The sequence below is a fragment of the Labrus bergylta genome, chromosome 13 (genome assembly GCF_963930695.1).
Source record: "Labrus bergylta chromosome 13, fLabBer1.1, whole genome shotgun sequence".
Classification (NCBI taxonomy): Eukaryota; Metazoa; Chordata; class Actinopteri; order Labriformes; family Labridae; genus Labrus; species Labrus bergylta.
Window position 1 is genome coordinate 22,043,739 of NC_089207.1, and position 25,483 is coordinate 22,069,221.

Below are 25,483 nucleotides of genomic sequence, written 5' to 3' on the forward strand. Positions count from 1 at the left end.
TCCTACCTGTCCAGAGATAATGGTGGTCATCTGCGCCATTGGTGTAACAACCACAGGGGGAACATCACCCACTCTGGGCTCCTGCACTACTGCCATCACTTCAGTCTTAAAGGTAACCTCCTGTGTCTTCATATAAATTTCATATTCCTCTGTAAAGACAAAGCATTTAACATTAGAAAATCTGACAAAATAAACCTGACATTGGAACAAGAAGGTTTTAGGACTTGGTCTACTTTGAACTTTTTTAGATATAACTTATATCCTAGTCTTATCTCTATTCGTCTTTGCCCTCCTGTCTCTCTCTTTAGCATGTTATATTGGCTGTAGCTCAGTTGGTAGAGTTGTTACCTCTCAACTGGAAGATCAAGGGTTCAATCCCCAGCTGAGCAATGTGTACTCAGGCAAGACACTTGCATTGTGCTGTATGAATGGATTAGTGTTGTACTTACTCTCACTGATGTACTTCACTTTGGATAAAAGTGTCTGCTAAGTGAATTGTAACATTTTATATCATTGATACAGATAACAACTTACCTTCTTCCAGCAGACTGACAGAGGCTGAGACCTCTCCAAGCTGGTTCTTGGCAAAAACAGAGTATTCTCCGGCATCATCAGCAAAGGTCATGGAGATCTCCAACCTGCATTCTCCAGTGTCCTTCTTGTAGGCCACTTTGTATCTGATCGACATTTTGGAGGGGATGTCATTAAAACCCGAGCTTTGTAAGCACTGAATATGTAGCCCTGATCACATGTTTTAAATATAAGCTCATACCTGTATCCAGTAGTGAGTGGTATGCCACTCTTCTTCCAGATGATGTGAGGTTTGGGGCTCCCTCCAATCTGGCAGTCAAACAAGACACTTCCTCCTTCCACCAGCTTTTGAGCGGTGGGTTTCTTGATAAAGAAAGGAGCAGCGGCAGCAGTGTCGGACTCAGCTGCGCTCACCTGAGACATGGTCTCATCTTTGGCTTCTTCAGTGACTCTGAAAACATAATTGTCTTTTTAGAATTACAGGCCAAGAAGTAGGGCTAGCTATCTTCACATAGAGATCCTGAGGAATCCTTTCTTGAGTTCAACTTTGAAAAATATTGACAATCTTGATTAACCCTTTACCAGTGTTTCCCCTACCATTATATCAGCCCCCCCCCCCCCCCCAACACTGTAAACCTAGGGGAAACACTGCTTTACTAAAGATACTTGATCAACTCACAGTTTCTCAACAGTTTCAACTTCCTCTCTGCTCTCAATTTCCTCAGACACTGAAAGACAAAAACTTGGTTACAATACAAGGTAGAGACAAAACTGACGCAAAAAACTTAAGTCCAACTTTAGTCCATATGTAGAAATTCATCCTGGAATCAAAGTTGCACACATTAAACTACCGAACCAGCACTGTCAATAAAAATAACAGCAGCAAACAAAAACATGCCTGCAGTATGGAAAGGGAAAACTAAACGTAACAAGAGTATCGATAGCAGCAGGAGTTAGCAAAGGGTAAGAAATAGACTGTCGCTAGAAGTGACCCAACAATGAGCTCAAGGGTATAAAGAGGTAAATGGAATATTAATGAAACCAAGGGATGGTTTGTAAATGGATGATTCTCATCTGCTGTTTCTGTTTGTACTGACCCTGGACGAGCAGGTAGCAGGAGGTGCTGACGGTTCCAGCCTCATTTGTTGCTGTGCAGGTGAAGCGTCCGCTGTCTTCAGCGAACGCCTCGCGGATCACCAGCTGGGCGATTCCGTTCTCATAAGTAATCTGGAAATCAATGGAGCTCTCGATCTTGTAGTCCTCTCTGAACCACATGATGACGGGTGCAGGGTGACCACTGATCTGGCACTCCAGGGTCACCGACTCGCCCTCCGTCACATTTGTGTTTTTCAAACCCTAAAGACAAAACACTACACTTTTAGAAAATGCCACTTTCCAAACAGCCCATAAACATGTTTTGTGGTTTTGATGAAGACACTTACAGACACCAGTGTGGGAGGGACCACGCCGCCACCTGCTGAAGGTACAGCTGCTGTCTCCACTGCCTGTTGTAGAATCACAGATCTGTTAGCACAAGACAACTAAACAAAGAGTGTCACTAATTCTAAAATCAATGACATGGACACCACATAGCAACACACTTAGGACAGGATATGGGATGGGCAGATGTTGAAATGTAACATGTTAAGAAAGATAAGAAGATGGATGAGAGGCTTGATGGGCTGAAGAAATTAGATGAAGTTGTCAATTACACCGACAGGCGAGTTAAACAGTTATTTAACATATGATAAACTCTGGATGTAACAGAAATGAAGAAAACCGGACTGAAAACAAGACATCATGGCAAGAAGGGGCCCCTAAGAGTCACAATGTTCGTCATCATAAAATTTCTTTCCAGCACTTAACATCCGTTAGCCCTGTGAGTTAAGATGGTAAAATATAATGTTGTGATGATCAAAATGGTTCAAACACGAGGGGAAATCCTGTTCTGGATACCTTGAATAAACACAAAAAATAAATCTGTGATATTCTGCCCAGTAAATCTTTGGTTTTCCTGCACTAATCTAAAGTCTTGGACAGACAAAACAATGATTCTTTGCAATTTAAGAAATGGTTTGTTCTTAAATAACTCATCAGGTTTTCTTGTTCTGTTCAGATCCAGCCAACCAAACTAGATTACAAACCTGGGCTCCCCAGTCCTCATACATTCTCTCCAGACCCCCAGAGTACACCACCCCTGTCAGTAACTCAGCACCGTAATGACTCTGATATTTCTCAGTGAGCTCTTTAAACGGTGCAGGGATGGACTCCAGGGTCTCTCTGGCCTCCCCCACTCTATGAGACGGGATGGGAGACTTGACAGGCCTGATGATCTTTTTAGTGGTGGCAGAGCTTGAGGATAACTCTTTCTGTAGAGTGGCAATCGCCGAGCCGGCAATGGAAACCTGACCAACCCAAAGAGGAGGAACAGCCAAACCATCATCATCAACAAACAACGTTGGTTCTGTTTAAGTCTACACCACAGCAGGGGGAGGGATCTACGATACGTTAGTTATATTAAATCTAAAAAGATCATAAAAAGAAATGAACATTTAGGAAGAAGCTGGATTAATCCGTGGGTTCTGCAGTGTCGTTATTGTTGAAGCAAGTGGAGAAAAACCAGGTTAAAGGCTGAGCTGATGTTGTTATTTTATGGATTTAGTTATGATTATTATTTATTATTATTATTATGACTTTAAGCTTCCACAAGTCAGTATTTCAGGCAAGCTTTAAAAACTGTTAACCATTCGCTACACATCTCCCTCCAACAGCAACGGTACAATAACAGCCTGGAAACAGTGACAGGAAGTGTTTCAAGTTTCAAGTACATCAGAAAAAATAAGAAACTACTTGACCCAACATAAGTTGCCCTGCTTATAAAAGGTCATTTAGAAACATTTAAAATCTAACCAAACACGGAGCTTTTAAACAACTACGAGTTTGCATCAGTGAACTTACTGGATATCTAGCTACAGGTGGGTTCAATTTCCTGTTATATCTCCGGCCATGACAAGACATAAACTGACAGGTTAGCAACAGTTACTAAGGGAGGCGGGGCTTAGTGTAGGGTCAGTTAAGCCTTGTGTTCATTAATGACTATTTTGTGAAGGTAGCGCCCTCGACTGCAGTTTCAGAACACTTCCCAGCAATGCTTACTGTTATTAGGTTACAATAGTTGTCTCAAGGCAAACCCGCATAAGTAATATTACTCAGTATATCCTGTTATCAATATTATTAAAACATTTCACAAAGAAAACGTAAATAAAATGTAAAAGGAATTGTGTCTTGGCATAAACAGGACCCTCAAAAATGAAAGTCAGATACGTTTCCTCTCCGCCATTTTTGCTGGCAAAGTTCAAATCAGAAGCCCCGCCCCTTCTTGATTTTCATTGGTCAGTGGGGGGATTGACATCGTTTAAGAAGGCTGATTTTCAACTGAGAAAGTTGTGAATGCTGCGACTAAAAACAGACAACGCTCAGTGTGTTTTTGCGTTTAAGATGCTGAGCACTGAAAATGATGAAAACTCTTAAAACTCTGAACAGCATCGGTTTGTAAGGATATGAGAACTGCAAACACAAAAAAATGCTGTTAGCGAACACAGGCCCTTACAGTGTAAATTCTGACTGAAGTTTAGATTCTATAAATTGAAAATGGGATGTTAATGTTATATTTCTTAGTCCACATGTTTCTCCATGTCTTTGAAGTTGTTTAGTTCAATTCTATCCACACAGGTTATTTTGTGCTGATTCCCTGATGCCGCCTCTCTTACCTCAGAGCTAGACTCATGTTTGGGGACTGAAACTTTAGAAACTGTAAATTGGGGAACAGGTGATGGGGCAGGACCACCAGTGTCCACCTGGATGAAGGAGATTTCTGTCGCTCTCTGAATCTGGAGTAACCAACACAAGAGCGTTACAACCTCAGGAAGATTAAAGTCCAGAAACAAAATCATTATCATTTATTCCAATTTGTAGAACAATTAATGACAAGTGATTAAGTCCAACTTTAACCTTTTAGAGAAATTATCTTAAAGCACTGGCAAATAATTTTTTTCAAGTTGTTTAAACTGTTAAGTGTTTATATTTGAACACAAGGGGGTGCACTATACACGAGTATTTATCTTAAATGTTTGATGTGGTTCTTGACCTAAGTTTTAAAGAAGGGACATGAAAGTGACAAAAAAGACTTGGGGTTTGTTGGGATAATCGTTGATGAAGCTGTGCCGTTTGTTGTGACAGATTTGGTAATATCTTCAGTGATACATGAAAAATTGTTTGCCAGTACAGAACAAAACAGTCTGAATTATTGTAAATCCTTCTGCATGTTGTTCCCCTGCTCCTGAGGCCTAGCTAACCTGAGGCAGTGGCATGGTTGGTTCAGTTGTAAACTCCTGAGCAGTGGTAAGCATTTGGCCAGCCTGCACTCCTGTTGTTGTCCAGGCGGTTTGATATTGTTGAGCAGTGGCCACGGCGGCGGCAGCCTGCATCCTAAACTCTGCCTCTACAGCCTCAGACTCGTCTTCAGCTTGACCGCCCTCTGCATGCACAGGCAGTCGGACCCGAGCCAGGTCGACGGCGGCCACCACTTTGGCCACCGCCCCAGCTCTTTTCCCTCCCTCAGCCTGGAGACACAACCAGCAGCACATAGATCTCAGGACATCCATGGCAGCACAGCACAGAAGCAGGGAGATGGACGGGAACTAATCTGTCTTTAACGTTTTAAGTACAAATTGGTTCCCCTATGACCTGTTAGCTCGGATCATACCAGGTCCCAGTCTGATGGCCTGTTAGCTAGGATCAGGACCAGGTCCCAGTCTGATGGCCTGTTAGCTAGGATCAGGACCAGGTCCCAGTTTGATGACCTGTTAGCTAGGATCAGTACCAGGTCCCAGTTTGATGACCGGTTAGCTAGGATCAGTATCAGGTCCCAGTTTGATGACCTATTAGCTAGGATCAGTACCAAGTCCCAGTTTGATGACCGGTTAGCTAGGATCAGTATCAGGTCCCAGTTTGATGACCTGTTAGCTAGGATCAGTACCAAGTCCCAGTTTGATGACCTGTTAGCTAGGATCAGTACCAGGTCCCAGTCTGATGGCCTGTTAGCTAGGATCAGTACCCCCCCCCCCCCCCCCCCCATGCTAAGCTATGCTAACCACTACCTGACTCCAGATTTCCAGCAGACTTGAGGTTGCAACTTGGGCCCAATATCAAGTCACTGAATAGATTGTGTAATTAATATGAGGGAACACAATTCAACCATTGAGCCCAAACACTGTAATATAAATGTTAGGGCTTGAATTACTTATGTGACTTAATATTTGTGAACATTTTCCCGATTCACACCTCCCTGCCTCTGTGAAAGACACAAATCACTAAATGAGTATCTGCACATACACGCACAGACACACACCAAGATCACTGTGACAGTTTAGAGAAAGAAGATGCTGACAGGAAGCAGAAACTCTCATCCACCACCTGGTTTAAGTCCAACAAACAAAGTTATCTTAACACAATATCCAATTTAGACATAAAAGCATCATCACAGGATACAAGTGTGTGCGTGTGTGTGTTTATGTAACTCACAAACATTTCCATCAACGTGATAAAGACAACACATACTCATCTGTTTGACATGCAAGAGAAACGTTCTGAAATCAGAGGGAAGTCAACAAAGAGCCAAATGAACAGAAGTCAAAGTGCTGAAGGAGAGAACCACAAGTCAAAAAAGAAGAAGGTGTGACGTGTCGAGCTACCTGCTCGTGCTTCAAGGTGGACATCTTGGTTAAGATCACAGAAATAAACACGCTCACTGATCAACAGCTGGAGGAAAAAGGGATCCAGTTGTGGTGGTTCTGATAAATAGTTGTGGTCAAAGACGAAGAAGAGACCTTTAGAGAAACACTTCTGAGTCTTCATCGTCCTCAGATTGTGTCTCTAAGTGAAATTCAAAAGTGTTTCCAGACTCTGCACAGATGAAGACTTATTTAAAATGAAGTTGAGGATTTAGCCATCCACTTGAACTCATTCAGATCTTTGATGAATAGAGGATTCAGCATCTTGTGGTGATTGGAGGAACTGCAGTTTAACCTTTGGGTTTGTTTTGCCTTTGAAATGTCCATAGGTGTCAAAGGCAGGTGAATATTATACACAGGTGGACGGAGAAGAGTCTCAAGAATAATGCTGACTGGACAGTCCGAGTCTTCATAATGTTTAAAATATATTATTGCCTTAAATTATGGAATGAAAAGTTTTATTCTATGGCATGATAATGCTGTATGTGTTCAAACTACCGTTAAACCGTGTGGCTGTGTGTCATTAACGTGTGCTGAATGAGCCGTCAGCAGCTCTGTGTGCAGGGTAACATGTATGTACACCTATCATATGATCTCTGTAAAAACATGAAGAGTCTCAGGCAGCGTCTGCACAGAGCGTCTTTGTTTCTGTATTTTTTGGGTGGATTCCTAGAAGTGTATTCTTGCAGACAGCCGATGGAGCGATGTCCTCAGGAGGTTAACGTCACATTTCATGTAAAAATATGTTTATCATCTCTGCAGAATTACAAATCAGAGAAGAGACGTATAACAAAGTAAACTGGGAAAATCTCATCATCACCTTCTATCCTCCATGTTTTTCAAACTGCTCCATGAGCCACAAGATGGCGCTGTGGACCCCCTGACTCAAACAGGCGCTGACTCACCTCTTTGACATGTGCCTCCCAACGCTGCTCCAGGCCCGTCGGGGGGACGCCGGGGTCTCCCTGCTTCCATGGAGGCAGGACGTCGGCGCCAACTACCAGCTGTTTGCGTGTGGTGATCGGGGACTTGACTGGCCTGTAGGGGGAGACGGAGAGTCTTGAAGGGGGGTCATGTTATAGGCCTGTTATAGGCTTGTAGATGGCCGATCACACTGATGGAAACCCGTCACTCTCTAATGACCCCGAGACGTCTTTCTGCAAAAAAACTTCTACAAAATATCACTTCATCCGACTAACCTGACAGGTGTGGGCGTGGGCGCCTTCACATGTCTGACAGGTGATGGCGACTGTTGCCGTCCTCCAGTCACCTTGGCAACCAGTGATGGCTGAGTCGGGGACTTGGACGTGGGTTTGGGTGGAACTCTGGGTGGAGTCTTATGAGCCAGCTGCTGAGTCATATGCTCCACCTGCACCTCCATCATGGCGGAGGCCTGGAAACTGGTCTCCATTCTCTGAGGACAAAACACAGACACAGAGGAGAGGATGACGGGACACTGGAGGACAGAATTTAAATGATAACTGAAGGAGAGTCAGTTTGTCTCAAACCTTTTCCACTCTGGTCTGACGGGTCTGTGAAATCTGAGCGGTTGAAATCACGGTCTTTGTTTTCTTTGCTGGGACGGCTTCTTCACCTGAACACAGAAGATTTTGTTCAGTGAGAAAAAAAACAAAATCACATTCATGTTTACAGATTCATCTCAGAATCACTTTGTCCTCATGGTCACTGAAGCATCCAGAATCACAGCTGAAAGTCTGCTTCACTGACTGGTTCTTCTGCAGAGCCTGTTATAGACACTCAGACAGAACTTCTAATTAAATCTCTCACACACTCATTCCCTCCGCACTATAGAGGGAGTTATATGTAGTGGACTTTGAAGTGCACTCATTCAGCTCCATTAAGCTCCAAAAAATTAAAGATACGGCTCAGCTCATTTGCTGGCCGCCGATAGTGACACCATTCTTGTTGCACAACTAGAACGTGCAGCTTACCGTGGCTAGGATCAATATTAATGGTAAACAACGTCACTTTCTGCTTGCAAAAACCTTATAACCGCAACGCATGATGGTATATATTTCTTGGATAGTGACCATCAGTTGTACAATACTTTTCACAATGAGTGCACAATAAAAAGGGTGTGCACACTCAGAATTCAGACAGCTCTATAAGATGGTGCTACTATATAGTGAGCAGACTCAGCCTTTGACTGAGCGAGGCTCACAGTCTCCCCTCACTTTCTGTACGCTATGGCGGCCTGAGTAGTCATCAGTGACGAACGCAGCCAGGAGGTCGACGTGCTAAGCTAGGCTAAACACCTCATGGACTCCTTATGTCGGATAATCCAGTTGAAGCGTCTCACACATATAAATTATCTTTACACTTCAGTTTCTGTACGGCTCTCTACGTTATGAAAGCTAAAAATAGTTTGCCGTCCTCACCCTGAACCTGCAGCTCAGCGGTGGAGGTGGCTCGTCCGCTGCTGTTGGTGGCGGTCGCAGAATAAGTCCCAGAATCCTCTGGAAAAGCCTCAGCGATCAGCAGAGTGTACAGGTCTCCTTCTTGAAGGATTCTGAAGTCGGCTGAGCTCTGGATCTCGGCTCCCTCTCTGAAGAACTTCACCACAGGTGTTGGGATTCCTGTCACACGGACGTCCAGCCTCACCTGGCTGCCCTGTCTCACTGTGGAGCTCTGCAGTCTCTGGAGGAAGCTAGGGGGCGCTGTCTCGGCTGCAGAGAAAAGCATGGACACATTTCAATATGCCTTAAAGGTACCTCCTCTTTCTTTCAAGTTACCAAGAGCATTTTTCATAAATTCCAGTCATGGTTTAGACTCTGCAACAAGGACGTCATAGTCTTCTTTGGCTTGAAATTATAATGTTCGTATCATACTGGACACTTTTGGTGCATTATTCACCTGCATGACCCACCATTGCTCCATCTTATCCCCAATCGTTTGATTTGCTTTCTCTATTTTGACAATCAGCCTTAATTCTTTAATCCTTTCTATGCTGATGACACACAGGTATCAGCCCATTCTTTCTCTTAAATTTGGCAGCTTGGTGGTGGTGGTACTAATTCTTCAAACTATGACCCTGCAGGTAAACATCTAGTCTTGTATCTGCACTTTCTCTAATATGCCATCAAAGTCAGAAGGCAATTAATCTGGGGAGGTTGGACTTTCTCCCTGGGGTCAGGAGTTTTCATTACCTGTTGCTGATCTTAGTCTGACATCGCTCTCACCTGTAACGTTTCTGATCTAACTCTGACGTCACTCTCATCTGTAACGTCTCCGATCTAACTATGGTGTCGCTCTCACCTGTAACGTCTCCGATCTAAATCTGGCGTAGCTCTCACCTGTAACGTCTCTGATCTAAGTCTGGCGTAGCTCTCACCTGTAACGTCTTTGATCGAACTCTGACGTCGCTCTCACCTGTAACGTCTCTGATCTAAGTCTGACGTTGCTCTCACCTGTAACGAGGAGTTCAGCGGTGCTCGTTGCTTGTCCAGCTCCGTTGGTTGCTCTGACAGAAAATCTCCCACTGTGTGCGGCGGTCACAGCAGGGATCCTCAGAACAGCGCGGCTGTCGCTGAACGAGATTTGAATGCCGGGCAAAGCGGCGGCGGAAAGAACCTGGCCATCACGAAACCAGCTCACTTCAGGAACTGGAGAACCTACAGACGAGAGAAGAACCGGACGGGCCGGGTGTTAGAGAACAAAAAGTTTTCACGATAAACTCAGAACTCTGTTTGTTTTCATGTTTCCTGGAGTTCAAACAGCTGCTTAGTGAACACGTCTGATTGGCTGAATGGTTTCACCTGGATACAGGTAACATATCAGAATCAGTGCAGAAGTGTCTCAATAAAACAGGCTGGTCATTCAACAAGCAAAAATATAGACTCGTTAATGTAATCATGATTATTTAAGGTCTGAAATTAATGCATTAATTAGAAAACGCTGAGAGTACTTCACTTGCTGTGTGCTTTTATTTTGAAATTCAGTAAGGTCCTTCTGGTAGATGGAAGGTTAGGACAGGAAGTAAAGCCCAGAAACAGGAAGTGGGAAGGGACTTATAGAAGCATGCAATCAGAGGCGCTGCTTGTCAACATGCAAGGCAGGCAACTGCTAGGGGACCCAGGCCAGTAGGGGGCCCCCAAGGGCTGAAAAACTTTGAACCACAGCAGTGTCTCAAAAATGTGCTAAGTTAACAGTGACAGTAGGAAACCTCCTTATAGGGGCCCCGTCTGACAGCACTCACTCGTATACTAGTACATGACTGAATGTTGCTGATCCAGCTTTAAATATAAAGTGTCAGGGTCGTTATGTCTGCAAGCATTACGTTACGGTTTTTGTTCTTTGACCTTTTTTTTCGAACATTCATATTTTGAAATGACAAGGTTCTTAATGTTTTTTATATATTATATTGAAATATGAATACTGATGGTGAACTTATCAATTGTAATACCAATGTTTCATCATTAGCATAGAATTTATATGTATGCATGTATATGTTTATATTTTACTTGTATGTCGTTGTTTAGTACTCTGCTGTTTTTTAAAAATTTAGAACCTTTATCGCACTAAAGCTGACAGCTCGAGTTCTTTCTAAACAATCAGAATCTGAAGATGGACTATTTCAACTGAACATATCAAAGAATACAAATGAAAATAAGTAACCAGGTCAGACCTCTGCTGAAAGGATTAAAAAAAATGAAATAAAACAGAAAAATGAACGGAGGATTTCCTTACCACTAACTTGAGCCTCGAACGTCGCGGCACTACCCTCTAGTGCCACGACGCTCTGCAGCGGCTGTGTGAACGTTGGTGCTTGTGTTGACATGATGGCGGCGGCGGCACCCTGCACACAAACAGAGATAACACAGAGTTAAGAGGTTAGTCAGCACATTAAACAGCAGGAGGAGACACAGGGTCTGCTTTAGGAACAGGACAGAAAGAGGACGCTGCTGTCCCATGATCCCTCTCTCCTGAAATAGACGACCAAATGTCTCCGTCTGTCAACCACTGCCAGAGTGCTGCTTTACCGAGCCGTGAAACACGTCCTCTCATCATGACCGTATTCATATTTTAAAACCATCCCATCACTTAGAGAAACAACAGAATCAGGAATTATTTCACTCGACACACTCTTCAGCTCTTAGAGATGCAGATTAAAGACTCCCTAGAAGTCTATGATGAAATGTTATTCCCTCAGCAAACATTTCCCTAACAAGGTTATCTCCTCAGTCTGGAGTTTCAAGTCTTCTTCAAAACAGCATGATGTTCATTGAGTTGATTGTGGTCCCTTTCATGATTTGTCTATGTTTTAGTTTTGTCAAAGGAAGTGACCATATTTGGAGAGATGGGTGGAGCTGCCTCTCTCCTCTAAGGCTCCACCCACTTCGTCAAATATGGTCACTTTTGAATCCAAACATAAAGACGGCGATGATTTATGGAAATGATGATCTCATCTAGAGTCAAAGAGATCAGGCAGAGGGGGAGGAGTCAGGGTGGGGCTACCTGTGATTGACCCATCATCTCCAACGTAACCTGAAAAAATCCCTTGTTCAGGTGTTCTTACAGACACAAAGACTTGGCACCCAAATAAATATCACAGCTCATTACAGCTACCGTTCGTTGATAACCTTTCTGTTAGTACAGAACACATCGCTCCTCCCAAGCTCCACCCTCTCGTCCAAATATCACGTCGCTCCAAAACGCAAAGATGGCTACGTTAAAAAAGGCCAAAATCAAAGCTGGCTGAAGCTTCCTATTCTTCTATCCAGTCTCTAAAACATCGACCACCATCACCACAACACCGTTCTTTCTTTAGCTTTCTCCAGCTAGTTAGCCGCCTCGGCAAAACCACATCCGAGCTTAAGAGGGGAAACGAGACGTCGAATCAACTGTTTCTTTTTTACAGTTTAGGAATCAGGCTGATGTTCATGGGGCAGAAAACGCTGAGGGGTCAACGTGTTTGATTTGAAACATCGTTGACTCATGTGGTTATTTTGGTCTCTAAAGCCGGGATCTGATGTGTCCGGAGTTTGAGAGTGAGCATGAACGCAGCACAGGAGGAGCCACAATGATTTTGGATCTGTAGAACCACATATGGACCTTAAACGTGTTTCTTTGTGGCGTCTGAAACAACAGAGAGAAACTAAAATGTAAAACAAGCAACAGTATGTATCTGAACATCGACATCGCCACATGTTCTGGATCTGTTTGCATGTCTGAGCGGAGAAGAAGAAGCAGAAGAAGAAGATAAGGAAGAGGCTAACTGCTAAAGTTTGGATGCTCCTGTTCAGGTTTTTATTGGTGTTCAGATTTAAAGCGAGCTTAGAGATGAAGTGTCTGCTGCAGCTTCTCTCAGCAGGTTTGAGTCTCACTAACCAGAGCGCAGCTATAAATGTCAGTGGGCGGGGCCTGTTGGTGGGCAGAGGACGCTGACGGACAGCAGCAGCTGGAGGTCAGCCGCGTGTTGGAGTCATCATCAGGGAGCTGAATGAGCTTCATGTGCTGAGAGTTTTGTAACAAACCAACTCAAACTGAACGTGATGATTTCAAAATGCTGAAGTGAAAATCAGAAGACGAGGAAATAAAGACAATTATTTTATTTACAAAATAAAACAAAAAATCTGAGAAACATTAACGCGGACTGACCATCAATGATTCATAACCGTTAATTAATTAAACTCTGTTATGTGTGACCTTGCTGTGACCTCAGTATAAACGTGGAATAGACCAAGAGTCCCTCCCCCGAGCCCCCCCCCCCTCCACCCCCCCCCCCGAGCCCCCCTCCTCCTTAAACCAGGTTCTAAATTTAGCCGACTCAGTTTAACAGCTCACAGCTGCTCAGAGCAACGATTCCTGAACGTGTCAGAGTTTATTTATGTTTTTGTTTATTTGTTTGTTTGTTTATCATAAATTACCAGCAGGGGGCAACCTAAGCGCGATGCAGGAACAGACGATAAAAACATGTTCAGCGTGAGACGGACGTTTTATTTGTTAACTAACGTTAATAATCGTTAAGGGGAGGTTAAGGGGCTTTAAACAGATTAATTAACCCCCCCTCCCCCCTTTACGTTAACACCATCCCTCTGATCCTGAATCTGAGACTTTGAACAGTAAACAGAAACATAAAAAATTTAAACACGAGGAGATACATTTAAACTTTCCCTGACAGACTTTTCTCAGACGAAAAGTTTGAAACATTTATTTCTTTTATTTTGAAAAAGTCTGAAAATGATTTAAAGAAAAATGAAAGTTTGTCTTCTTTTCAGCGGATCGATTATGTTTACTGAAAGCTTAAAATGTAAACGTTGACTTAAAGTCAAATACATTTTAAGATCAAATATTTGAGTGAAAATCAAATGATCAACATGTGGTCTCCACAGGCTTTTATTCTGAAAGGACTGTGCTTCCTCTGGATGATAAGGTGATATTTAAAAGTTTTTATAAAGTGGGCATCGTCATCGAGTGATTAAAGAGCTGGAGGTCAAAGGTCACATAATAACAGTAAATTAAATTATTTTTAAGTTTTATTTTTAAAGTTTTTACGTTAAAATTATTATTTACGGTTTTTAAAAAATAATCAAATCTAAACTTTATTTATTGTACATCACAGCATTCTTTATTTTCACATTAAACGGTTTAAACGACTTTGACTTTTTAAACTCTTTGAATGAAGTGACCTCATCGATGATGTCATCAGTGAGGCTGATCTGTGATTGGATGAACATGAACCTGATTATTAAACATTCCTTATCAAAAAGACTGAACATTAAAGACATTTATTTATTAACTGTGTCATCGACGTCAGCCTGCAAGAAACGTTTTCAACACGAATAAATAAATAAATAAGTAAATAAATAAATAATTATTATCAGGATCCATTGAACACTACACACGATGCCTGAAGCAGCAGAAATAACTTCTTAACTTAAATACCCGACAGGGAACAAAAACCTAAACATCAAAATATTCAGAAAACAAGATCAGGAAAATAAAAATCTAAAAGATCCTCAAAATGACATTTTATTCATGGTGATGTTGTTATAAATCAAACATATTATTATTAGGAATACAATCTCAGCTAAAGCAGCGGCAAGCAGGAAACAGCCGTGAACTCACTAAAGATAAAAGTGATTCATGAGATACTTCAAACCTCTGGAAGGTTTTTAAAGTTTTATTTCAAAATGAACTGTAATTATTTCAAACGTTTCCATTCTCACATATTTAAAGTCAGATTTTTTTTTGTGTTCCTTGAACACAGACAGTAGGATCAGGACAGCTGGGGTTTTTTTCAGCTCTGTCAGCTGATTGGAGGTGAGAAGTTTCTCACTGCAGACATCGACTGTCGACACGATCGAACACCGAGCAATAACAACCAATAACAACGTGAACCTCAGAAATCAGCCAACAGGACGGAACAAAGCGAACAAATCAGCTGATATTTACAGATCAGAATCAGAGCGACTGATATGGCAGTCGCCAAAAATACCCCCCCTCCCCTCCCCACCCTGACCCGGGGCGGTTTGATTGACAGCCACCATGTGGCACATAGCTGGAGGTGAAGTGATAGCCCTGCTGCTGATTCCCTTAAAAAGCCATCAGCCGCCCAGCTGACAGGCCTCTCGCATGCTATCAGCGGCTATTCTTGGCCTTCCTCGGATCACTGCAGTCTGCTGCATGAGGCTGCGTCCAAATCCAACCAGAAACAAGTCAAACTAACACAGAAACACCATGAAACGAACCAGAAACCTCCATCCGACCCATATCCCCGTAAACCACATTAGTCTGCTCAGTGTGCACATACGGGGAAGTTACTCACTTGTTTCCACAAGAGTGCCTCGGACTGATGGGACGGAGCCCAGCGGATTCAAACTAGTTTCCTTATGCAGAAAAGTGTTTCCAGAAAATCCAAGATGAGAACGGTCGAGCCTCCAAATATCCCCCCTCGAACAAAACAAAACTACACAGTGTGGCCGTGTAGTTTTGTTTTCCCTCCGTGCAATCCCTCCACCCGAGGCGAGGCTGGGAATGCTCCAACTGCTCAGGAGGGCCCACACGGCGCTGAACCTCTTTATACCAGGGGGGACAACCTGCATCACCACCCAAAGCAGCCTCCCCATTGGCTGCCGGGACACCCAGGGGGGCATGATGGGACATGGCAGCCATGTATGCCACCTCCACCCTGTTAGACCTCCGTCAGTGCAGAAGCAGCTTAGATTTGACGACAGCGATCGAAAGATTTAACATCTCATGTCAGAATGCCGGGGGAGAGAAAACAGATCAAAATCAGTGATTACATAGAAACAGAGAGGAAGTGGTTAATAGCTGCTGACCAAAAGGAGGCAGAGGCTGTCCCTGTCACTCAAACACACGACCCCCCCCCCCCCCCCTTCAAACCCACTCCCAACACACACCTCAGCAGCCTGCTGTTATAACACACACACTGTTTACACACTTCTTCTTTTTAGGGTTAGGGTAGGCATTTAATCATGATTTATGCAGCCTGTGTGTGTGTGTGTGTGTGTGTGTGTGTGTGTGTGTGTGTGTGTGTTGTGTGTGTGTGTGTGTGTGTGTGTGTGTGTGTGTGTGTGTGTGTGTGTGTGCGTGTTTGTGTGTGTGTGTGTGTGTGTGTGTGTCTGTGTGTGTGTGTGTGTGTGTGTGTGTGTGTGTGTGTGTGTGTGTGTGTGTGTGTGTGTGTCATGCTTTGGTAACAAGGTTTGGTAACTGCCACTCAGCTGTCAATCATCCATCATCCGGTGATCTGATCTGCAGGAGGAAACAGGAAGTAAGAATCATTCTGACATCGATAAACTCTCGAGTCAAACGTCTTTATATTGAAATATTAAAAACATTAAAAGGGAACAAAGTGTGGTTAATTTTCAGGTTAGATAATCGACCAGCTGCTGACCCCTCCCCCACACCGGCTAGACTCTCTTTCTGCAGACTTACAGAACTGGTTTAACATCAGGCTTAAAGACAGATTCAAGAAGAAGAATCTAATTTTTATAATGAATTATGAGCATCAGACCAGACCAGTTCAGCGTTTGTAGGGCGTTATAAACGTGGGCACTGTAGTGGGGTACAGAGTGGGACTGACTTTAAACATATCTGATATTTAATGCTTTATCCTTTTCCCCATCCTAAAGCTTCCACACATACATGTCCTCATCTGTGAACTGTTGAGTTTATTAGGCCTGAAACATTTTTATTTGAGTTCTACTTAGCCAACAGAAAGAAGGCAGAGGTCCATACACGGGTAGAGGACCAGAACCAACACCTCTGACAGAGGACCAGAAGCAGCCCCTCTGACAGAGTGACCAGAACCAGTACTTCTGACAGAGGACCAGAACCAGTACCTCTGACATAGGACCAGGACCAGCACCTCTGACAGAGGACCAGCACCCCTGACAGAGGTAGAGGAGCTGAGCATACACACAGGGGGTGTTAGGGTGGCAGATGAATTTCTGGGGAAAGCTCATCTGTGCCATGAAACCCACAGGACACAAGTGGATTCATAAGATGTAAGAAATATAGAGTACCTACTTCAATACATGGAAAGTGTGATTAAATAACTTTAATTGTGATTTGGCATAGACAAATTAAAATGGATGATCAATCAATGTAGGCATGGCCATTTCCCCCGACAGGCTGATGGTGTTCTCTGCCTCCTTGCAGCTGTAACTAGGAAATTCAATACTCCAGAGATGATACCAAATAGTAAAGCTTGCTGAAACACAACATGTCAACAGGATGAAGAGGACGATGATGAGACGTCTTGTGCTGCCACAGAGAGGGATTCAGAGGCCTACAGAGGTCACATCTTAATATTATGTCACTGATGGGCCAGTTATCTCCCCGTTCCACTACTGACATGTAACCTACGCTGAAGTATGAACAGACATCCTTATCCTTTTTAACAGAGCATTTGAAACTGAATGCATCTGGAAACTGAATTACTTAAGTTATTGGTTTTGATTATTTTTCTTTAATCGTTTGAACATCAGCCCAGAAAATAAAAAGTCAATACTCTGAAATAAAAACCATATCTGCTGTCTGCGGCTGTCTCAGGACCTTCATACATCTGCCATCACTCAGAGCACATTTGCAGCACTAAGCTAAGAGCTAACGGCAGAAGTGTAACAACAACAACGCCACCCCCTGCCCCTCCCCCTCATCAGAGCTTGTCCTAGGCTTTCCTTTAGAGTCGTAGCCAACTCCACTCCAGTGATGTCCACAATGTCCAGAAATGTATTTGCAGCATCCAACATCATTTCATTCTTTCTGATTTTCCTTGAATGTCACCATGGAGATGAACTCTAGAATCCAAAAACTTAATTGAATTCCAGCAGGCTGTGCACTGAGACATTGTGATGCTGCTCTCTACAGGTAGAGTTTCTAGTCCATCTAATATTTTTAGGTATATAATGGTCCTTTACAGGTGAGTTAATGATCGTTCTGCCAACAGTTTGGAACTCCACGTCAGAGGAAACGATGGATTTTGAAGAGACAGAAGAGAAACACAGATCTGATTATTCTCTTAATAATTGTTGTTTGTCATGTCTGTTTCTTTTACACAAAATAAAACACGATCAACAGTTTCCAAACTCCCATCCTGACACAAACCGTCGGGATGCTTCCCTATAACATTAACCAGCTGAGCCCCAGTGGCCACAATGGCCCGGTCCATACCCTGGTGGGGACATCATCGTCCTCCCTTCCCCCATAGTTTACTACAGCAACCCGGAGGGTCGTCACAATACAGCACCCAAGCACAGACAAAGCATGACTTCATTAAAGAGTCCAAACACAATGAAATTAAAGCAAAACACTCAAATAAATAGAAAGACAAAAACAGTCTCTGAGGTCTCAATCACAGAAATAGAAGTCTTTATTACTTTATGGCATGTTTTCACATTTCATCAATGATTTGGTTCGTTCAGCCACATCTCTGTCACAGACCGTAAGGCGCTACAGCGGGTGGTAAAAACCGCCCAGCGCATCACAAGGTGTCCACTTCCTGCCATTGAGGATGTCCAAAGAAAACGCTGTCTGCGGCGAGCTCACGGCATCCTTAAAGACTCCTCCCACCCTGCCCACAGACTGTTTACCCTCCTGCCCTCCGGCAGGCGCTTCAGAAGCCTCCGGACCAGAACCAGCAGACTGAGGAACAGCTTTTTCCCCAGAGCTGTTTCTCTACTGAACTGTACCCCCCGAACTCTGAACTCTGTCTCTGTCTCTCTCTCCCTCTCTCTCTCCGCACCCTGCTGACCCCCCCCCCCCCTTTCCCCTGCATATCACCTCACACCCGTCATCCCCCCACCACTCCTCCTGGTCACACACACACATCTCTCATCCATCTGTATTATTGTATTATAGTATGTTCATATTATGTCCATATTCTTTATATTATCTGTAAACTAGTATAGCATGCTCACTGCATCTTAATCTGTATATTATTAGTATAGCATGCTCACTGCACCTTAATCTGTATATTATAATCCTAAGTATACACTTATATTTATAGCATTATTTATATTTATAGCATCCCATTAATCCAGCCATCCATATATACCTAATAATTTACTTTTTTTAGTCTACATCTGTAAATTTTGTAATTACTGTACATAGCACAGACTCTTGCACTTTCTGCTTATTTGCACTTCTGATGAGATGCCAAACCTCATTTCGTTACTCTATACTTGTATATGTGTAATGACAATAAAGTTGAATCTCATCTCATCTCATTAAGGCACATGAAGTAAATAAAGTAAATATAGAGACAGGAAGAGAAACAGGCTAACTATAATAGAAAAGACCTGTGTAATAGTAGCATCAGCTGTAGTGATTTATGGGAGAGTAATACAGGAGATGAGGATTATGTGAGGTTCCACATCATGTGAAAAACTGTGTAAACTTACCGTCCGTGTAACAAACTGGACTTGTGGAATTAATGAAAGTCCTTTCATGAATGCTTTGTGCACCGCTTTCCTTTCTCAATAATTAATCCCATTAATACGTTAATAATATTTCATTAGCAGAGTAAGTGATAAAAATGATGATTGAATCTTGGTGACTGTGGGATCGAACCATGATCATCATTTACTGAAATTCCTTCCTGGGATTAATAAAGCGATTCTGATTCTTTAGGGTTTTGAGTTAAAAAAGTAGAAATATAAATTTACTCCGACTGATCTCATGAAAGATCTGATGGTTTGAAGACTGAATTGTTGGTTGAACATTGTCCGGGCAACGTGTTGACCAAGAAGTTGAGATTCAGCTCACGGTTGTTGTCGTGTTGAGTTGATTCTTGTTTCCTGTGTAACTGTACATATTTATTTTATCTTATTTGCACATTTATTTCATTCGTCGACCAAACAATACAAGGAAATACAAACATCAAATCTCAAATCTTGAATGGAAAGGAGCAGAAAGAAGAGTAATCTTATATAAGACATTTATTAACAAAACACTTAATTCAAAAATAATTAAAAATACAAATAAATTGGATGCATATAAAAGAGAAAACCCAGCATGGAGGGAGCTATGTGAGGAGCAGAGAGGGGTCTGGATTAGTTCTCTCCGCTGATCCATATCTGTCTCTATGTTTCGGGGGTTTTGCAACCGTCTCAGCTGGCCGACTCAGGTGTCAAAAGAGGGGACAGCTGCAGGACACTAAATCCTGCTGAGAGTCCACAGACACCCACAGCAACCAGAAACACACTGGAATTTACACTGGGAGACCATCAGCGCCCTCTAGCAGCAGTCACTGGAACTTCAATAAACACTCATTTCATAGATTAACCAATCACAGTTTCTGAAAAAATGTGTCGCAATGGGGTCGACCACGCCTCCTCACTAAGACGACATTTTAGGTCTCTACCTCGCTCAGAGTTGCTCTGAGAATGTTCCTAAACCACTCTTAAACTAAAAGTCCTTGCTAGGATTTTTTAAGCTAAGTTAGGAACTCTCTGAGAGGATTCTCAGGATATTTTTTAATACAGACCCTGAAGTGAAAGAAAAACACTTTTTACCATTTTTAAAGAGGTCATATTATGCCCTTTTTGGGGTTCATATATTTAATCTATGTTCCTACTAAAGCAGGGATGTAAGACACACGGCACGCGGGGCGTATCTGGCCCAACAGCAGGTTTCATACGGCCCGCGAGACGTTTTGGGAAGAAGGAGGAAATGTATTGAAAAATATTTTTAGATTTTTTTATAAATTAAATATTTGTAATACGTATTTTCCCCGAATTGTATTAAAACCTATGTAAAATGAGCAACGTAAAGGTTGATATCATGATACGAATATTAATTAAACGGGGCACTTTGAACTATTTTCTCAGCAGAGAGTATCATAAAAAAGACGAGTGGCCAAGCGCATGAGCTGCTCCTGCATTACGCTAATCAGCAAACAGGCTGAACACCTAAGAGAGGTGACACAGAATGCAGGTTTTCAAAAGAGATCGAAGGAGCGATATTTCTTTATTTTTATTTGCTCACAAGTTGCCAGAATTGTATCAGAGCCACGGGACTTAACGACAGTCACACCGCTTCACTGCGCGCGCATCCTGACCGTCTTCAGTTCTGTCCACACTTCCAGTTTCTCCTGTCTTGACTGATGTAAAACAAAAGTTTTACTAATGATAACAAAGCTTCCTATGGAGTGAGCCACAAAGAGCAGCTCGTGCAAATAAAAAACAATCATCTCCGCCATGCATAATGGCCCAGACCGTCTCCACACATCCAGACGTTGAGCCTGATGCATCTCCCGACTAATTTTACCTCTGGTTATTGTAAAAACAGTAAATTAAAATTAATAATAACTGATTTTATTTACAGATGATTCATATTTAGGTCACCCAGAGGTGAACGTGTTGTGTTGATCACCTAAAAGTTTCAGCGTGACATCACTTCTAAATGCAGTAGCCTGCTGTTGCACCTTTATCACCAGCTTTCATCAGACTGTAAAAATATAAATATTACTGAACATTCATTCTTATCCAAAAACGATATCACGCACAGGCTGTCCAATCATACAGAGGTCCGTTGGTTTAACCGTGGAGCAGCGCTAAAATACTTTCTCGAATTGCGCACGGAGATGGCACAGATTCAAGGCAAATAAAAAGTCAGTGACAGAGTTAGATCACGATAGTGCGGACACGTAGAAGAACGGACTGCCAGACTCATATCAAAAGTCGTTTAACTGAGTTTACTTAGTTAAAAAACGTGAACTCCACACGGAGCTGATCAGACTGCAGTGATCAACGCTGAAGGATAAATTCAAGTCTGTTGGTTTGGGAACATGTTATCATTTTATAATGCCTAACACTAAAATACCTGAGACACTCTGTTTGTTTGTGACAACTTATTCATGTGAGCAGGTATTATCTGCAATGAACCTTAACGAGTGCAAACTGTGCTGTGGCCTGACACCATAGACTGTAAAAATAATGGACAGGACAAGGTCCCCGGTCTAGTGAAGCTTTTATTTTTAGAGCTCCCCCTACTGACTGGCTGCAGTATAGGTCATAAACCCCGCCTCCTCAATGATAACAGATGGGATGTGGGTCAAACTGTAAAGCTAAAATACTCGTCACATAATTTTTTTCCAAATCTAAACTCTGATGTGATCATTAGTTATTATCATACTACATTGTGTTCAAGTGCTCATTTTTCTGTGAAGTTTGTTTTAAATAAGTTATTTGAGGTTGAAAAACGTGTACATTTTACGTCATATTTGACGATGATTGACAGCCGCGGATCTTGCGTAGCTCTCTTTGTGAATAGCAAACGTTATGTAGTGAAGGAAAGCCGAGACGCCATTGAATTTTTCCATTCAGTTTTTTCGTCTTTTTTGAGCTGGAAAAATGAGTTGTTCTGCAGTAAACTGTTCTAACCGACCTGTTGGATCTAAGGGATCTTTTTTCGGTAAGTAAAAAAGTGATTCATGTGTCATTGGCTAAAGTTGTTATCTAGCTAGTTAACACATAAGCAGTCTAAGGTTAGCTGAAATGTTGTAAAGCTAGGTTACTTATCCGGCATGATTTATCTTTTTATTCTATTTTATTAAATGAGCAAACCTAATAACTGACATGTTATGTTTCTTGATATTGTTATGTCGTTATTGTGATTGAAATTGTATTTAAAACCAAGAATCGTAATATAAAATCCGCTCATAGATGCGGTTCATTGACTGTACAGTTATTTTACAACAAAAATAAAAACGTCTGGTAAAGTCTCAAAAAAGTATCTAGGGCAAAAACAAAGTCACATAATTGTAATCTGGCCTGCATCATTACTAATGTGTACATGTTTACAGTCTGAGTGATAAGTGGGCAATACCGAGAGTAACAGGTTTTACTTTCACCGTGCGGGCTGAAATTCAAAGTACTATATAGGAGGGTAGAATATTTCTCTATGTATCCAGATAAAACTAAAGGTAAGATCTGATTTAATATAACTGTTACTGATTTAAGAGACTAACCGAAACGTGAACACAAACATCAACAACCTGCGGCGGTGTAATGTAATATTAACCGAGCATCATGCTGCTTAAACATGATAAATATTCTGCATTGTCTTCCACGCACACCAATTCAACAGTCACAAGTTGATCACATTGTAAATTTAATGACACTCATAGAGAAATTGTTCTAAAAATTGACAAAACCTGACAAACATTGCGGTGATTGTGACTGTATCTGTATTTAACACCTTTGAAAGGAAGGTGTTAACCCAGGAGACCAGTGTTACTCACAACATGCTGCTGTTATTGTAGTTAGGAGGAGACATAGGCACAATAAAAGAAGGCATAAAGATCGCGTTTTTCCCCACACATGTTAATATGTTTTAAATGTCATGCATTTCTTTTTGATTTCGCTTCAATAATCGTTAACGAAGAGAAACACCATGATTAAACTACAGGCTATTGTTGCCTTAGCCAAAGAAAACTGAACATTCACAGCCTCTGCATTCAAAAGAATTTCAACATTTACATTTATGGCGTCCTATTTCCCTCTTTTCACCAACATTATATTTTAAACTGGGATTTCCTTTTCCTCAGGTCTCGCGTCTCTCCCCCAGCTCGCCCCCTCCGGTGCGCTCCTCTCCATAATGTGCTCGTCTCCTCCCTCTAAAGCTGCTGCTACTCTGTAGGACACTTTGATTGGGGCACCTCACCAATAAAATACTATTTTATATTTTATAAGCAGTTTGCCACCACACTGCACTTTTACTCTCCAAAGGCATATGAGTATGTGCGTGACAACTTTAACAAAGCTTTACCACACAGTCACACCATCCGCACAGCTGGTCCAGGATTTACTGTAGCATCTTTTACAGCACTAAAAGGTCATGTACAGGCAAACAGAGAGAAGGGAAAAGAAACAATCTGTGCTCTCAAATAACAAAGCAGTCTCAAATCTTTTTGAGGAATTACAGCTAATTTATTTTTACTTTGCATACAGTACATCCTCTAATAAATAAAGTGAAGTACTTTGATTGCATTTCTGTGGTGTTCCTGTAGATGACCATGATGCAGCCAGACTGAAGCAGAAGGTTGTGAAGGTGGACGCCATCATCTTGTCTTTGCAGTGCTGATTCTGAAGAGAACGCCTTCACATAGGACTCAAAGGTAAAATGATCTCTCATATGATTGGACCGTGTTATTGTAACCGCTATCGGCATCAAAGTAATTTTGGTAACAATTTATAATCCTTCCTAAAATGTAAGGAAGACTAGCAGAAAATTTTAACAACCTCTATGGTTCTGCAAGAAGTTCATGTTTAAATTGTTCTTCTTTCTGTCTTCAAGGAAATCAGTGCCCAAAGGAAACAGCTGTCCAGACTCTGATTCCAGCTCCGGTGAGGTTCTGCACACAAATTGGCTGTCTGATTCGTTTATTGGGTAATTACCACACGACACCAAATCAGTACATTGAATTTACTTTTTTTTTAGCTAAATACTAAAGCTACTTCTGCATATTTCTAATGAGGCACAAGAATCCAACTGACTCACTGTTTAAGTTTCACAGTTGAACTGTGAGTATCTGTAAGTTTAGAAATCAACAGGAGACACTGTGGTGCAGTGTGTGGTAAAATTATTACATTAATGTATGATTGAACACAATTATTTTCAGCAGGATTTTTCTGTCATTCCTTATCTGCAGCTGCAGTATCCTGTTTTACCACATTAACTTCACTGAGAGCCTGAAGCAGAACGCCTGAGTTAACAGACAAAGTTCATAATCGGCTCATGCTATCAGATATCTTTATCTGGGGCTTCTGGCTTTGCTGAACCAGCTTTCTTAAAGAAAGCCTGGATATTGAACTTGCTTCAGGCATACAACTGACCCAAATACTGATCAATAACCTATACAATAGCCCAATACCGCCACCTAGTGTCTAAAGTGAGTTTTGTCTAAACTAAATGTGTTGATGTGTTTGCACTTCAGGAATAAAAGTTTCCATGGCTAACAAAAACCAGTACAAATCAGTTCTGCTCATCTGTATGTCCCTGTCCATAGACTCACTGATAAAACCAGTATAAACCAGTTCATCTGTCTGTCCCTGTCCATAGACTCACAGACTTGAAGAGAGAGGACACTTGGCTTCCATGTACGAGACACACAAGTCCCAGATTGAATCACTCTATCAGGCAAAGAGCTGTCTCACTTTAAAGTGATATAAGAAGGTGGAGTATTACAGAATCATACTAAGTAATCCACAGTCTGTCTAACACTGAGTTAATGTAAACTCTATGTATATTAAATACAAGCTTCTGATTTCTGCCTCTCAGATTGATTCTGCTTTTTCAGTTTTCACCTGTTAGCTCAAATCCCTGGCTGCTGCTGAGTCATTGGCAAAAGTTAATAATTGTAACCCTGTTTATGTCATGATTATATGAGAATATTTAACATTAGTTTAATTTATCAAGCTGGCCCATGTGATGACAGTTTAAAATAATCTTCAATAGAAAGTGGCAGGAACACTTGTCTTAAAACATAAATTCATAAAGCTGGTCATATTATTGGATTCATCATGTCTTATTCTATATTTTGTTTTTTCTCTTAAATAGTTATCCTGTTTTGAAAGCAAACTTTAGAACCTGACGTTTAGCAGAACCTAGGGACAGATCTTATTTCAGGTCTGAAGCATAAACATCACAGTAAAATTCATTATACTTTACAT

The 25,483-nt window shown here is 41.9% G+C and overlaps 1 protein-coding gene across 4 annotated transcripts in view; it reads right to left on the reverse strand.

Annotated features, from left to right (window-relative positions):
• LOC109985143 (titin) overlaps positions 1 to 15,323 on the reverse strand; it is a 168,706-nt gene extending 153,383 nt beyond the window's left edge. For all 4 annotated transcript variants that reach the window (XM_065962529.1, XM_065962527.1, XM_065962526.1 and 1 more), the window contains exons 1-16: positions 15,112 to 15,323; positions 11,031 to 11,139; positions 9,752 to 9,955; positions 8,723 to 9,010; positions 7,832 to 7,917; positions 7,523 to 7,737; positions 7,229 to 7,361; positions 4,887 to 5,153; positions 4,302 to 4,421; positions 2,676 to 2,936; positions 1,974 to 2,036; positions 1,629 to 1,887; positions 1,211 to 1,259; positions 773 to 982; positions 535 to 677; positions 7 to 149 (exon numbers count right to left, since the gene is read on the reverse strand). In XM_065962529.1, the coding sequence (XP_065818601.1) occupies positions 7 to 149; positions 535 to 677; positions 773 to 982; positions 1,211 to 1,259; positions 1,629 to 1,887; positions 1,974 to 2,036; positions 2,676 to 2,936; positions 4,302 to 4,421; positions 4,887 to 5,153; positions 7,229 to 7,361; positions 7,523 to 7,737; positions 7,832 to 7,917; positions 8,723 to 9,010; positions 9,752 to 9,955; positions 11,031 to 11,121 (2,532 nt within the window). In that variant the 5' untranslated portion in view covers positions 11,122 to 11,139; positions 15,112 to 15,323. The remainder of the gene's footprint in view (positions 1 to 6; positions 150 to 534; positions 678 to 772; positions 983 to 1,210; positions 1,260 to 1,628; positions 1,888 to 1,973; positions 2,037 to 2,675; positions 2,937 to 4,301; positions 4,422 to 4,886; positions 5,154 to 7,228; positions 7,362 to 7,522; positions 7,738 to 7,831; positions 7,918 to 8,722; positions 9,011 to 9,751; positions 9,956 to 11,030; positions 11,140 to 15,111) is intronic.
• Between the last annotated feature and the right edge of the window lie 10,160 nt (positions 15,324 to 25,483).